This window comes from Salvelinus alpinus, chromosome 5, assembly GCF_045679555.1.
Source record: "Salvelinus alpinus chromosome 5, SLU_Salpinus.1, whole genome shotgun sequence".
NCBI classification, from domain to species: domain Eukaryota; kingdom Metazoa; phylum Chordata; class Actinopteri; order Salmoniformes; family Salmonidae; genus Salvelinus; species Salvelinus alpinus.
In genome coordinates this window covers 71,177,859-71,194,194 of record NC_092090.1, presented here as the reverse complement: position 1 = coordinate 71,194,194, position 16,336 = coordinate 71,177,859, and the positions used below count along the sequence as shown (strand labels likewise).

The 16,336-nt window shown below is 48.1% G+C and overlaps 1 protein-coding gene across 1 annotated transcript in view; it reads right to left on the bottom strand.

Moving 5' to 3' along the window:
- LOC139576679 (transforming acidic coiled-coil-containing protein 1-like) overlaps positions 1-6,633 on the bottom strand; it is a 37,554-nt gene extending 30,921 nt beyond the window's left edge. The window contains exon 1 of the mRNA XM_071403013.1: positions 6,451-6,633. Coding sequence (XP_071259114.1) covers positions 6,451-6,515 — 65 coding nt within the window. The 5' untranslated portion in view covers positions 6,516-6,633. The remainder of the gene's footprint in view (positions 1-6,450) is intronic.
- Between the last annotated feature and the right edge of the window lie 9,703 nt (positions 6,634-16,336).

Genomic DNA, 16,336 nt, shown 5'->3' with positions numbered 1-16,336 from the left:
GCCAGACTGCTAATAAGAATGACAAGAAACTGCCATGTGGGGAATTGCAAGTGGCCTGTTTCAGCTCGTTTCATCTTGTTTTTGATAGTATGTCTTGTTTTGAGGTGTTTTGACTGATTTCATGTCAATGCTAATATGGCTAAAATTCGCTAGCTAGCTAACCAACAACTGTAATGATGTATTTGAGAGACAACAAGTGCTCATTGTGCAAATTAATTAATTAACTTAATAAAAATTGTAGACGAAATATAGATTACATGTTGTCAACAATCTAAACCTACCCTGTCTCTAACAATCTGGAGAATACATTGAGCTGAGCAGCTTGAACAGGCATCTAACTGAGAGAGAGATGGTTTCAAGTATCAGGTTATATTAGTCATATGTACGGGATACACTGGTCCCGTGTGGCTCAGTTGGTAGAGCATGGCGCTTGCAACGCCAGGGTTGTGGGTTCATTCCCCATGGGGGGACCAGGATGAATATGTATGAACTTGTATGTATGTATGAACTTTCCAATTTGTAAGTCGCTCTGGATAAGAGCGTCTGCTAAATGACTTAAATGTTAAATGTAATACACATGGTATACACCATCCAACTAAATGCTTACTTGCAGGTTTCTTATCGACAATGCAACAACGATAAGAAATAATAAAAGATAAGAATACGAAAATAAAAGTAAATGGCTCAGTAAAATATAATAAATATTTTAGCATAAGTATAATACATGAAGGCACAATTTATAGTCCAATATTTGGGGGAAGGTATTTTTGGGGGTGAGTTCTGAGAGGACTGACAGAGTAGGGTCAGGGGACAGACAGACACCAGGCTATTGTGTGTAACAATACAGGGACACAAAGGATACATAATTCCTCAAACAATGGTTCGCACACGCACGCACATGAACTCCCAAACACACACACTCTGAAGGTCATACAAGGCCTCCTCTTATGGTCCATGTCTGTCTATCGACAGCTGAATTGTTGCTGATATAGTACTGACAGAGGAGGACAGGTTGGGAGGAAGAGAGGAGGAGAGGAAGAGCTTCAGGCCAAGGATAGATCAGCCTAGTACAGTCTGAAATAGGGTCTAAAGGAGCTCCAAATGCAGGCCACTCTCTACTCCAAAAAGGAATGGATGAGATGGAGGAGGGGCGATGAGTGGAGGGGGGATTGAGAAATGAGGACTGAGGCAGATTTCTGTTGCACTTAAAAATGAAAAAGATGATTTGCTAAATATAGATCTGAGAATAAGGGCCACGATCTCATGCTGCTACGGAACTTCTTATCCCTCTCATAGCCACACACACACACACTGAGAGAGGGAGAGACACACACACACTGAGAGAGAGAGAGAGACACACACACACTCACTGCGAGAGAGAGACACACACACACTGAGAGAGAGAGAGAGACACACACACACTCACTGCGAGAGAGAGACACACACACACTGAGAGAGAGAGAGAGACACACACACACTGAGAGAGAGAGAGAGAGAGACACACACACACTCACTGCGAGAGAGAGACACACACACACTGAGCGAGAGAGAGACACACACACACTGAGAGAGAAAGAGAGACACACACACACTCACTGCGAGAGAGAGACACACACACACTGAGAGAGAGAGAGACACACACACTCACTGCGAGAGAGAGACACACACACACTGAGCGAGAGAGAGACACACACACACTGAGCGAGAGAGAGACACACACACACTGAGAGAGAGAGACACACACACACTGAGCGAGAGAGAGACACACACACACTGAGAGAGAGAGAGAGACACACACACACTGAGAGAGAGAGAGAGAGAGACACACACACACTGAGCGAGAGAGAGACACACACCCACTGAGAGAGAGAGAGAGACACACACACACTGAGCGAGAGAGAGACACACACACACTGAGAGAGAGAGAGAGACACACACACACTCACTGCGAGAGAGAGACACACACACACTGAGAGAGAGAGAGAGACACACACACACTCACTGCGAGAGAGAGACACACACACACTGAGAGAGAGAGAGAGACACACACACACTGAGCGAGAGAGAGACACACACACACTGAGAGAGAGAGAGAGACACACACACACTGAGAGAGAGAGAGAGACACACACACTGAGAGAGAGAGAGAGACACACACACACTGAGAGAGAGAGACACACACACACACTCACTGCGAGAGAGAGACACACACACACTGAGAGAGAGAGAGAGACACACACACACTGAGCGAGAGAGAGAGACACACACACACTGAGAGAGAGAGAGAGACACACACACACTGAGAGAGAGAGAGAGACACACACACACTGAGAGAGAGAGAGAGACACACACACACTGAGAGAGAGAGAGAGACACACACTGAGAAAGAGAGAGAGACACACACACACTGAGAGAGAGAGACACACGCACACTCACTGCGAGAGACAGACACACACACACTGAGAGAGAGAGAGACACACACACACTCACTGCGAGAGAGAGACACACACACACTGAGAGAGAGAGAGACACACACACACACTGAGCGAGAGAGAGACACACACACACTGAGAGAGAGAGAGAGACACACACACACTGAGAGAGAGAGAGAGACACACACACACACTGAGAGAGAGAGAGAGACACACACACACTGAGAGAGAGAGAGACACACACACACTCACTGCGAGAGAGAGACACACACACACTGAGAGAGAGAGAGAGACACACACACACTGAGCGAGAGAGAGAGACACACACACACTGAGAGAGAGAGAGAGACACACACACACTGAGAGAGAGAGAGAGACACACACACACTGAGAGAGAGAGAGAGACACACACACACTGAGAGAGAGAGAGAGACACACACTGAGAAAGAGAGAGAGACACACACACACTGAGAGAGAGAGACACACACACACACTGAGAAAGAAAGACACACACACACAAACAAGGACACTGCCTAGAAAAACACTGCCTAACCCACAGTACATATAGAAGCCTGACAGTGTGTAGTGAGAGGGCACATCCCCATCCAGTAGAAAGTTGACTGGTTTATTTCCAATTCTAAGCTTGTTAATGTAAAACCAGCCAAACAAAGATGTCTCTGTCTGCAGACTCTCCTTTGATTCTCTGAGCGCTCCAGCTAACAGAAGCTAACAGAAGAAGTCTCAGATCTATGTCTCAGAGCCACTCAGTGCCCAAGGCTCTCATTCTACTCTACAGTTGCACTACTCTGGATTATTCAGTACCAATTGGAATGACCTCCAGCGTAAACAACAACTGCTGTAGAAGATGACAACACCACTAATACTGCCAGTGGTACTGCTGAGTCACTGTGACAACAGGATGGGTAGAGCAGAGCAGCATCAGGGTATGACTAGGAAGGACATCAGTGAATGGGTAGAAAGTGTAAAAGGCTCAGCAGCTCATTAACATGGTGATGATCCACTGGGAACTACTGGGAGAAAGAGAGGACTGGCTCTCTGTTACCATGGATTAGGGCTGGATTTCTCAAACTCGGTCCTCGGGACCCCATAATCAACTAATCATCAAGTGGTGATAATTTGAATCAGCTGTGTAGTATTAAGACAAAAACCAAAACATGCACCCCTTCGGGTCCCGATTCGAGAGAGAGAGAGAGAGAGAGAGAAAGAAATAGGAGGAGGCGTTTGAGAGGAGAAACGGCCAAAACAGCCTTTTACCATAAGACCAATGGTGCCGATAGAGATGGCAGCTTTGTTTCTAGTCCTTAGGAAACTGTGCAGTATTTCGTTTTTTTTATATATTATTTCTTACATTGTTAACCCAGAAAACCTGAAAAGTATTATTACATACAGCCGGGAAGAACTATTGGATATCAGAGAGACGTCAACTTACCAGCACAACCGGCATTATGACCAGGAATATGACTTTCCCAAAGCGGATCCTTTGTCTGCACCTCCCAGGACATTTGAACTGATTCCAGAGGCCGACCCAAAACAACGCCGCCGGAGGAGAGGGTGCCGGAGCGGTCTTCTAGTGAGGCTTCGGATACCCACACACCACCCACCGCTTCCAAGTATATTACTCGCTAATGTCCAGTCCCTAGTTAATAAAGTCGACGAAATCAGGACAAGAGCTAGCTTGGGACATGCTGTCCGAATCAGTACAGCCTATGGGATTTTCAGTGCATCGCGCCGACAGGAATAAACATCTCTCCGGTAAGAAGAAGGGCGGGGGTGAATGTTTCATGATTAACGACTCATGGTGTAATTGTAACAACATACAGGAACTCAAGTCTGTTTGTTCACCTGACCTAGAATTCCTTACAATCAAATGCCGACCGTATTATCTCCCAAGAGAACTCTCCTCTGTTATTGTCACAGCCGTGTATATCTCCCCCGGACCCCCAAGATGGCCATCAAGGAACTTCACTGGACTTTATGCAAACTGGAAACCATATATCCTGAGGCTGCATTTATTGTAGCTGGGGATTCTAATAAAGCGAATTTGAGAACAAGGCTACCTAAATTCTATCAGCATATTGATTGCAGTACACGAGCGAGTAACATGTTTCGACCATTGCTACTCTAAGAGTAACATGTTTCGACCATTGCTACTCTAAGTGCCGCGATGCATACAAGGCCCTCCCCCACCCTCCTTTTTGCGAACTGACCATGACTCCATCTTGTTGCTCCGCTCTTATAGGCAGAACCTAAAACAGGAAGCGCCTGTGGTTAGGTCTATCCAACGCTGGTCTGACCAATCGGATTCCACGCTTCGAGATTGCTTCGATCACGTGGACTGGGATATGTTCCGGGTAGCCTCAGACAACAACATTGACGTATACGCTGACTCGGTGAGTGAGTTTATAATGAAGTGTATAGGAGATGTTGTACCCACTGTGAATATTAAAACCTTCACTGGCCTCCCGGGTGGCGCAGTGGTCTAAGGCACTGCATCGCAGTGCTAGCTGTGCCACCAGAGACTCTGGGTTCGAGCCCAGGCTCTGTCGCAGCCGGCCGCGACCGGGAGGTCCATGGGGTGTGTGTCGCAACAGCGCCTCTTGAACCTTAGAAGGCTGAAAAAATGTGGCTTGTCCGAACTAACTTTTACAGGTGCACAATGAGAGCATCCTGTTGGGCTGTATCACGGCAACTGCACCGCCCACAACTGCAGGGCTCTCCAGAGGGTGGTGCGGTCTGCACAACGTATCACCGGGTGCGAACTACCTGCCCTCCAGGACACCTACAACACCCAATGTCACAGGAAGCCAAAAAGATCATCAAGGACAGTATCCACCCGAGCCACTGCCTGTTCACCCCGCTTCCATCCAGAAGACGAGGTCAGTACAGGTTTATCAAAGCTGGGACAGAGAGATTGAAAAACAGCTTCTATCTCAAGGCCATCAGATTGTTAAACAGCCATCACTAGCAGAGAGGCGGCTGCCTCCTACCTACAGACTGATATCATTGGCCACTTTAATAAATGGAACACTAGTCACTTTAATAATGCCACTTTAAGAATGTTTACATATCTCGCATTACTTATCTCATATGTATATACTTTATACTGTATCCTACAATATCTATTCTATACTATCTATTGCATCTTAGACGCTCTGTCATTGCTCATCCATATATTTTATATTTATATATTCTTATCCCATTCCTTTACTAGATTGTGTGTATTAGGTTTGGTTGTGGAATTGTTAGATATTACCTGTTAGATACTGCTGCACTGTCGGCTCTAGAAGCATAAGCATTTATCTACACTCGCAATAACATCTGCCAACCATGTGTATGTGACCAAAATTGTTTTTATTTAATTGAATTTTAAGTGATTCAACCACACCTCAACACTTGACTTAGTCAGAGGCCATCATGAGACAATGCATTATAGTGTTATATTATTCACCTGATTAATGGGCATAAACTGTTGGTCTTCTGTTGATTGATCACTCACCTTAGATGCCACCTCATCTTGTGCATATTCAGTACTAAGTGTCTCCGTCAGGAGATCTGATCACATCTCTCTCATTACATCTCTCTCATGACCCTAATTCTCTGTACATCTCCCCTATCTAGATCCCCTTTCTGAAGTCAAATAAGTTCAATCTAAACAAGCGTTATTGTCGTGTCGGGTTCTGCTGCACTTTAGCTAATGGACAATGCTGGGAAACCTGTTCAGAGAGCGATACACAACATTTACACAGGAAACTAAACCACATGCTCACGGGACAGGAACAAGATCAATAATACGTGTGCAAGCACACAGACGCGCACACGCACACACACACACACACACACACACACACACACACACACACACACACACACACACACACACACACACACACACACACACACACACACACACACACACACACACACACACACACACACACACACACACACACACACACACACACACACACACAATAACAGTGATAGATTGTGTACTCACATGCTGCTCTTCTTTCTGGGGGAGCTGAAGGAGCTCTTCCTGTGCTGACTGAGGGAGCCCCCCATGACAACGCTGGGTGTGTATGTGTGTAGCGTGTGTGTTGTATCTTATTCCAAGCGACAGGCGTATCTCTTTTAGAGCACTCTCTCCATATTCCCACTGTCTGAAAATAGTAGAATCCCAGTGATGAGAGCACGACCACTATAGCCTCTTCTCATCTCACACACCACATCCCTGACTAACTAGCTCCTTCTGCTTCTCTCTCTAGCTCCTTCTGTCTCTCTCTCCAGCTCCTTCTGTCTCTCTAGCTCCTTCTGTCTCTCTGGCTCCTTCTGTCTCTCTCTCTGGCTCCTTCTGTCTCTTTCTAGCTCCTTCTCACTCTCTCTTGCTGCTGCTGATGTTGTATCTAGGGTGAATGGTCTGGCTGCTCAGGAGTCCTGATCACATGTCAACTATTCTGCCAGTCCCTGCCTCTCTCTCTGTATGTCTGCCAGCCGTCTCCCTCTCTCTCCTTCTATCGCTTCCTCTAACCCCTCCTCTCCTCTCTTCTCTCTCTCTTTCGATCGAGTGGTCCCTCCTGCACAGACCAGATTCCTTGCATTACAGAGCTTCTCTGAAGAAAGAGAGATAGTGGGAGTGAGAAAGAATGAGAGAGAGGGCGGGACGGGGGTGGTGTAAAGGCCACTAAGCTCTAACAGTGAAGGGGGAAGAGGGAAGGAGGGTAGGGCTGAGGGTATTGTTCCAGAGGGAGACTCGCCCCTATTGTTAGGCAGCTGAACAACAGACAGAGGGAAGAGAGCGAGGGATGGTGGGAGGGGAGAGAGGGTTGTAAAACCAGCCTATATTTATGTTTATTTATTTTCCCTTTTGTACTTTAAATATTTGCACATAGTTACAACACTGTATATAGACATAATATGACATTTGAAATGTCTTTATTCTTTCGGGACTTTTGTGAGTGTAATGTTTACTGTTAATTTTGTATTGTTCATTTCACTTTTGTTTATTATCTATTTCACTTGCTTTAGCAATGTAAACATATGTTTCCCATGCCAATAAAGCCCCTTAAATTTAAATTGAATTGAGAGAAGGATGGTGGGAGGAAAAGAGAAGGGGGGTGAGCATTAACACAGCCCCTGTTGTTCTGAGACATTCTACCTGCTGTGAACCAATGTGTGTCAGGACCCCTCCCCTAAGCCCAGCATTAGCATGCACACACACACACACGCACGCACGCACGCACACACACACACACACACACACACACACACACACACACACACACACACACACACACACACACACACACACACACACACACACACACACACACACACACACACACACACACACACACACACACACACACACACACACACACACAGAGAGAGAGCATGCCGAGGTTGGACTGCACAGCGTTCTTCTCAGTCAAAGGATGAAGGGAATCTGAGCACTGGTGTAAAGTACTTAAGTAGAAATACTGTAAAGTACTACTTAAGTAGTTTTTGGGGTATCTGTACTTCAGATGTTCCTAATGTTTGGTATACTCAGTGTATTTTAGCAATTACATTTACTTTTGATACTTAAATATATTTGAAACCAAATACTTTGACTTTTACTCAAGCAGTATTTTACTGGGTGACATTCACTTTTACTTGAATCATTTTCTATTAAGATACACAATATATATACAAAAGTAGGTGGACTCCCCTTCAAATTAGTGAATTCGGCTATTTCAGCCACACCCGTTGCTGACAGGTGTATAAAACCGAGCACACAGCCATGCAATCTCCATAGACAAACATTAGAAGTAGAATGGTCTTACTGAAGAGCTCAGTGATTTCCAACGTGGCACCGTCATAGGATGCCACCTTTCCAACAAGTCAGTTTGTAAAATGTCTGCCCTGCTAGAGCTGCCCTGGTCACCTGTAAGTGCTGTTATTGTGAAGTGGAAACATCTAGGAGCAACAGCGGCTCAGCCACAAAGTGGTGGGCCACACAAGCTCACAGAATGGGACAACCAAGTGCTGAAGCGCGTAGCGCGTAAACATTTCTCAAATCTCACTACCGAGTTCCAAACTGCCTCTAGAAGCAACATCAGCACAATAACTGTTCATCGGGAGCTTCATGAAATGGGTTTCCATGGCCGAGCAGTAGCACACAAGCCTAAGATCACCTGTGCCAAGGGTTGGCTGTAGTGGTGTCAAGCTCACCACCATTGGACGTGCAGGTGTCCACATACTTTTGGCCATGTAGTGTATCTTTACTTTAACACAAATATGATAATTGGGTACTTTTTCACTACTGAATCTGAGTGACCCTGTTATCAGTCTCTGTTCTCGGGTGACGATTCAGTCTTCTCACAGCACAGAGCCAACGGTTATGAAATAAAAGTATTTTAACAGTAGACTCTTCATCAAATCAAAGTTTATTGGTCGCCAAGATAATCCTTTCACCTGACAGGTGTGGCATATCAAGAAGCTGATTAAACAGCATGATCATTGCACGGGTGCACATTGTGCTGGGGACAATAAAAGGCCTCTCTAAAATGTGCAGTTTTGTTACACAACACACTGCCACAGACGTCTCAAGTTTTGAGACATCATTCTGGCATTCTGACTGCAGGAATGTCCACCAGAGCTGTTGTAAGAAATTGAATGTTAATTTCTCTACCATAAGCCATCTCCAACTTTGTTTTACAGAATTTGTCAGTTTGTCCAACCGGCCACACAATCACCAGCCACCCAGACAGCTGATGAAACTGTGGGTTTGTACAAACTGTCAGAAACCGTCTCAGTGAAGCTCATCTGCGTGCTCGTCGTCGTAACCAGGGTCTTGATCTGACTATAATTTGGCGTCATAACCGACTTTAGTGAGAAAATGTTCACCTTCGATGGCCACAGGCACGCTGGAGAAGTGTGCTCTTCATGGATGAATCCAGGTTTTAACTGTACCAGGCAGATGGCAGACAGTGTGTATGGCGTCGTGTGGGCGAGCGGTTTGCTGATGTCAACGTTGTGAACAGAGTGCCCCATGGTGGCGATGGGGTTATAGTACGGGCTGGCATAAACTACGGACAATGAACACAACTGCTTTTTTCAACGACAATTTGAATGAACAAAGATACCGGGAAGAGATCCTGAGGCCCTGTAACGGTCCTGACCTGTTTTATGTTGTTTTTGTATGTGTTTAGGTCAGGGCATGTGTTTTGGGTGGGCAGTCTATGTTATCTGTTTCTATGTTGGTTGTGGTTGCCTGGTATGGCTCTTAATTAGAGGCAGGTGTTTTGCGTTCTCCTCTAATTAAGAGTCATATTTAGGTAGGGTGTTCTCACTGTTTGTTTGTGGGTGATTGTCTCCTGTGTCGTTGAATGTATGTACCATACGGGACTGTTTGGCTGTTCGTTTCGTTTTGATGTAGTCTGTTCCTGTCCGTGAGTTTACGTTTAGTTATGCAAGTTTATGTTCAGGTTTCGTCAACGTCGTTTTCTTGTTTTGTATATTTGAAAGTGTTTTGTTTCGTGTTGCCGTCGGTTTAAATAAAAGATGGCTTATTTCCCAAATGCTGCATTTTGGTCTGATGATCCTTCTCTCCTCTCCTCGTCCGAGGATGAGGAGGGAGACAGCCCTTACAGAATCACCCACCACGCTAAGACCAAGCGGCAAGGGAATGCTCAACAGAGCAACAAGGACTCCTGGACTTGGGAGGAGATCCTGGATGGTAGAGGACCTTGGGCTCAGCCAGGGGAATATCGCCGTCCCAAGGAGGAGTTGGAAGCAGCGAAGGCTGAGAGGCGCTGGTATGAGGAGGCAGCGCGTCGACGCGGTTGGGAGCCCGTGAGTCAGACCCAAAAATTTCTTGGGGGGGGGCACACGAGGAGTGTGGCAAAGCCGGGTAGGATACCCGAGCCAACTCCCCGTGCTTACCGTGGAGGTAGAAGGCGTCGTACTGGTAAGACACCGTGTTATGCGGTAAAGCGCACGGTGTCCCCAGTACGCGTGCTTAGCCCAGTGCGGGCTATTCCACCTTGCCGCACTGGGAGGGCTAGGTTGGGCATCGAGCCGAGTGCCATGAAGCCGGCCCAACGTATCTGGTCTCCAGTACGTCTCCTCGGGCCGGCGTACATGGCACCAGCCTTACAGGTGGTGTCCCCGGTTCGCCTGCATAGCCCAGTGCGGGCTATTCCACCTCGCCGCACTGGCAGGGCTACGGGCACCATTCAGCCTGGTAAGGTTGGGCAGGCTCGGTGCTCAAGAGCACGTGTCCTCCTTCACGGTCCGGTATACCCGGTGCCACCTCCATGTACCAGTCCTCCGGTGGCAGCCCCCCGTACCAGGCTGTCTCTCCGGGTTCTCTCTCCAGCTGTTTCCTCCTCTCCAGCGCAGCCAGTGCCTAGACCACGCACCAGGCTGTCTCTCCTTCTCCTCCCTACAGAGCCGTCCTGCCATGACCAGCCAGAGCTGTCCTGCCATGACCAGCCAGAGCCGTCCTGCCATGACCAGCCAGAGCCGTCCTGCCATGACCAGCCAGAGCCGTCCTGCTATGACCTGCCAGAGCCGGCCTGCTATGACCTGCCAGAGCCGTCCTGCTATGACCTGCCGGAGCCGTCCTGCTATGACCTGCCGGAGCCGTCCAGCCGGGACCTGCCGGAGCCGTCCAGCCGGGACCTGCCGGAGCCGTCCAGCCGGGACCTGCCGGAGCCGTCCAGCCGGGGCCTGCCGGAGCCGTCCAGCCGGGGCCTGCCGGAGCCGTCCAGCCGGGGCCTGCCGGAGCCGTCCAGCCGGGGCCTGCCGGAGCCGTCCAGCCGGGGCCTGCCGGAGCCGTCCAGCCGGGGCCTGCCGGAGCCGTCCAGCCGGGGCCTGCCGGAGCCGTCCAGCCGGGGCCTGCCGGAGCCGTCCAGCCGGGACCTGCCGGAGCCGTCCAGCCGGGACCTGCCGGAGTCCCTCAGCCGGGACCTGCCGGAGTCCCTCAGCCGGGACCTGCCGGAGTCCCTCAGCCGGGACCTGCCGGAGTCCCTCAGCCGGGACCTGCCGGAGTCCCTCAGCCGGGACCTGCCGGAGTCCCTCAGCCGGGATCTGCCGGAGTCCCTCAGCCGGGATCTGCCGGAGTCCCTCAGCCGGGATCTGCCGGAGTCCCTCAGCCGGGACCTGCCAGAGTCCCTCAGCCGGGACCTGCCAGAGTCCCTCAGCCGGGACCTGCCAGAGTCCCTCAGCCGGGACCTGCCAGAGTCCCTCAGCCGGGACCTGCCAGAGTCCCTCAGCCGGGATCTGCCAGAGTCCCTCAGCCGGGATCTGCCAGAGTCCCTCAGCCGGGACCTGCCCCTTGTCCCGGTGCTGCCCCTTATCCCGGTGCTGCCCCTTATCCCGGTGCTGGTCCTTATCCCGGTGCTGCCCCTTGTCCCGGTGCTGCCCCTTGTCCCGGTGCTGCCCCTTGTCCCGGTGCTGCCCCTTGTCCCGGTGCTGCCCCTTGTCCCGGTGCTGCCCCTTGTCCCGGTGCTGCCCCTTGTCCCGGTGCTGCCCCTTCTCCCGGTGCTGGCCGTTCATTTAGGGGATGTTAGTTTTAGGGTGGTCATTGGGAGGGGAAGACAGAAGTGGGGAGTGACTATGGTGGTGTGGGGACAGCGTCCAGAGCCGGAGCCACCACCGTGGTCAACTGCCCACCCAGACCCTCCCCTGGACTTTGTGCTGGTGCGCCCGGCGTTCGCACCTTGAGGGGGGGGTTCTGTAACGGTCCTGACCTGTTTTATGTTGTTTTTGTATGTGTTTAGGTCAGGGCATGTGTTTTGGGTGGGCAGTCTATGTTATCTGTTTCTATGTTGGTTGTGGTTGCCTGGTATGGCTCTTAATTAGAGGCAGGTGTTTTGCGTTCTCCTCTAATTAAGAGTCATATTTAGGTAGGGTGTTCTCACTGTTTGTTTGTGGGTGATTGTCTCCTGTGTCGTTGAATGTATGTACCATACGGGACTGTTTGGCTGTTCGTTTCGTTTTGATGTAGTCTGTTCCTGTCCGTGAGTTTACGTTTAGTTATGCAAGTTTATGTTCAGGTTTCGTCAACGTCGTTTTCTTGTTTTGTATATTTGAAAGTGTTTTGTTTCGTGTTGCCGTCGGTTTAAATAAAAGATGGCTTATTTCCCAAATGCTGCATTTTGGTCTGATGATCCTTCTCTCCTCTCCTCGTCCGAGGATGAGGAGGGAGACAGCCCTTACAGGCCCATTGTCGTGCCATTCATCCTAGGCCATCATCTCATATTTCAGCATGATAATGCACAGCCCCATGTCACAAGGATCTATACACAATTCAAGGAAGCTGAAAATGTCCCAGTTCTTCCATAGCCTGCATACTCACCAGACATGTCACCCATTGAGCATGTTTGGGATGCTCTGGATTGATGTGTATGACAGCATGTTCCAGTTCCAGCCAATATCCAGCAACTTCAAACAGCCATTGAAGAGGAGTGGGACAACATTCCACAAGCCACAATCAACAGCCTGATCAACCTGATCAACTATGTAAAGAACATGTGTCAGGCAGCATGAGGCAAATAGTGGTCATAGCAGATACTGACTGGTTTTCTGATCCACAGCCCAAACTTTTTTAAGTTGTCTGTGACCAACAGATGCATATCTTCCCAGTCATGTGAAATCCATAGATAGGGCCTAATTTATTTATTTAAATTTACTGATTTCCTCATATGAACTGTAAAATCTTTGAAATTGTTTGAAATTGTTCAGTGTACAGTACCAGTCAAAAGCTTGGACACACCTACTCATTCAAGAGTTTTTCTTTATTTTTACTATTTTCTTCATTGGAGAAAAACAGTGAAGACATCAAAACTATTAAATAACACATGGAATCGTGTAGTAACAAAAAAATGTTAAACAAATCAAAATATATTTTATATTTGAGATTCTTCAAAGTAGCCACCCTTTGCCTTGATGACAACTTTGCACACTCTTGGCATTCTCTCAACCAGCTTCACCTGGAATGCTTTTCCAACAGTCTTGAAGGAGTTCCCACATATGCTGAGCACTTGTTGGCTGCTTTTCCTTCACTCTGGAGTCCAACTCATCCCAAACCATCTCAATTGGGTGAGGTCGGGTGATTGTGGAGGCCAGGTCATCTGATGCAGCACTCCATCACTCTCCTTCTTGGTCAAATAGCCCTTTTTTTATTTTATTTTATTTCACCTTTATTTAACCAGGTTAGCTAGTTGAGAACAAGTTCTCATTTACAACTGCGACCTGGCCAATATAAAGCAAAGCAGTGCGACACAAACAACAACACAGAGTTACACATGGAATAAACAAGCATACAGTCAATAACACAATAGAAAAAAAGAACGTCTATATACAGTGTGTGCAAATGGCGTGAGGCGGTAAGACAATAAATAGGTCATAGTAACGAAGTAATTACAATTTAGCAAATTAACACTGGAGTGATAGATGAGCAGATGGTGATGGGCAAGTAGAAATACTGATGTGGAAAAGAGCAGAAAAGTAAATAAAAACAATCTGGGGATGAGGTAGGTAGATTGGGTGGGCTATTTACAGATGGTCTATGTACAGCTGCAGTGATCGGTTATCTGCTCAGATAGCTGATGTTTAAAGTTAGTGAGGGAAATGTAAGTCTCCAGCTTCAGCGATTTTTGCAATTCGTTCCAGTCATTGGCAACAGAGAACTGGAAGGAAAGGTGGCCAACGTAGGTGTTGGCTTTGGGGATGACCAGTGAGATATACCTGCTGGAGCGCGTGCTATGGGTGGGCGTTGTTATCATGACCAGTGAGCTGAGATAAGGTGGAGCTTTACCTAGCATAGACTTATAAATGACCTGGAGCCAGTGGTTCTGGTGACGAATATGTAGCGAGGCCCAGCCGACTAGAGCATACAGGTTGCAGTGGTGGGTGGTATAAGGGGCTTTGGTGACAAAACGGATGGCACTGTGATAGACTGCATCCAGTTTGCTGAGTAGAGTGTTGGAAGCTATTTTGTAAATCACATCACCAAAGTCGAGGATCGGTAGGATAGTCAGTTTTACGAGGGTATGTTTGGCAGCGTGAGTGAAGGAGGCTTTGTTGCGAAATAGGAAGCCGATTCTAGATATAATTTTGGATTGCAGATGTTTAATATGAGTCTGGAAGGAGTGTTTACAGTCTAGCCAGACACCTAGGTATTTGTAGTTGTCCACATATTCTAAGTTAGAACCGTCCAGAGTAGTGATGCTAGTCGGAAGGGCGGGTGCGGGCAGCGAACGGTTGAAAAGCATGCATTTGGTTTTACTAGCGTTTAAGAGCAGTTGGAGGCCATGGAAGAAGTGTTGTATTGCATTGAAGCTCGTTTGGAGGTTAGTTAACACAGTGTCCAAAGAAGGGCCAGATGTATACAGAATGGTGTCGTCTGCGTAGAGGTGGATCAGGGAATCACCCGCAGCAGAGCGACATCACTGATATATACAGAGAAAAGACTCGGCCCGAGAATTGAACCCTGTGGTACCCCCAAAGAGACTGCCAGAGGTCCGGACAACAGGCCCTCCGATTTGACACACTAAACTCTGTCTGAGAAGTAGTTGGTGAACCAGGCGAGGCAGTCATCAGAGAAACCAAGGCTGTTGAGTCTGCCGATAAGAATACGGCGATTGACAGAATCGAAAGCCTTGGCCAGGTCGATGAAGACGGCTGCATAGTACTGTCTTTTATCGATGGCGGTTATGATATCGTTTAGTACCTTGAGCGTGGCTGAGATGCACCTGTGACCAGCTCAGAAACCGGATTGCACTGTGGAGAAGGTACGGTGGGATTCGAAATGGTCAGTGATCTGTTTATTGACTTGGCTTTCGAAGACTTTAGAAAGGCAGGGCAGGATGGATATAGGTCTATAACAGTTTGGGTCTAGAGTGTCACCCCCTTTGAAGAGGGGGATGACCGCGGCAGCTTTCCAATCTTTAGGGATCTCGGACGATACGAAAGAGAGGTTGAACAGACTGGTAGTAAGGGTTGCAACAATGGCGGCGGATCATTTTAGAAAGAGAAGGTTCAGATTGTCTAGCCCAGCTGATTTGTATGGGTCCAAGTTTTGCAGCTCTTTCAGAACATCTGCTATCTGGATTTGGGTGAAGGAGAAGCTGGGGAGGCTTGGGAAAGTAGCTGCGGGGGGGGGGGTGTGGAGCTGTTGGCCGGGGTTGGGGTAGCCAGGAGGAAAGCATGGCCAGCTGTAGAGAAATGCTTATTGAAATTCTCGATTATCGCCGATTTATCGGTGGTGACAGTGTTACCTAGCCTCAGTGCAGTGGGCAGCTGGGAGGAAGTGCTCTCTCCTTACACAGCCTGGATATGTGTTGGGTCATTGTCCTGTTGAAAACAAATGAAAGTCCTACTAAGTGCAAATCAGATGGGATGGCGTATCGCTGCAGAATGCTGTGGTAGCCATGCTGGTTAAGTGTGCCTTGAATTTAAAAAAAATCACTGACAGTGTCACCAGCGAAGTACCCCCACATCATCACACCTCCTCCTCCATGCTTCATGTTGGGAAACACAGATGCTCAAATCATCGGTTCACCTACTGTGCGTCTCACAAAGACACCGCGGTTGGAACCAAAAATCTCAAATTTGGACTCATCCGACCAAAGGAAAGATTTTCACCGTTCTAATGTCCATTGCTCATATTTCTTGGCCCAAGCAAGTCTCTTCTTATTATTGGTATCCTTTAGTAGTGGTTTCTTTGCGTCAAATCGACCATGAAGGCCTGATTCAGTCAGTCTCCTCTGAACAGTTGATGTTGAGATATGTCTGTTACTTGAACTCTGTGAAGCATTTATTTGGGCTGCAATTTCTGAGGCTGGTAACTCTATTGAACGTATCCTCTGCAGTAGAGGTGACTCTGGGTCTTCCTT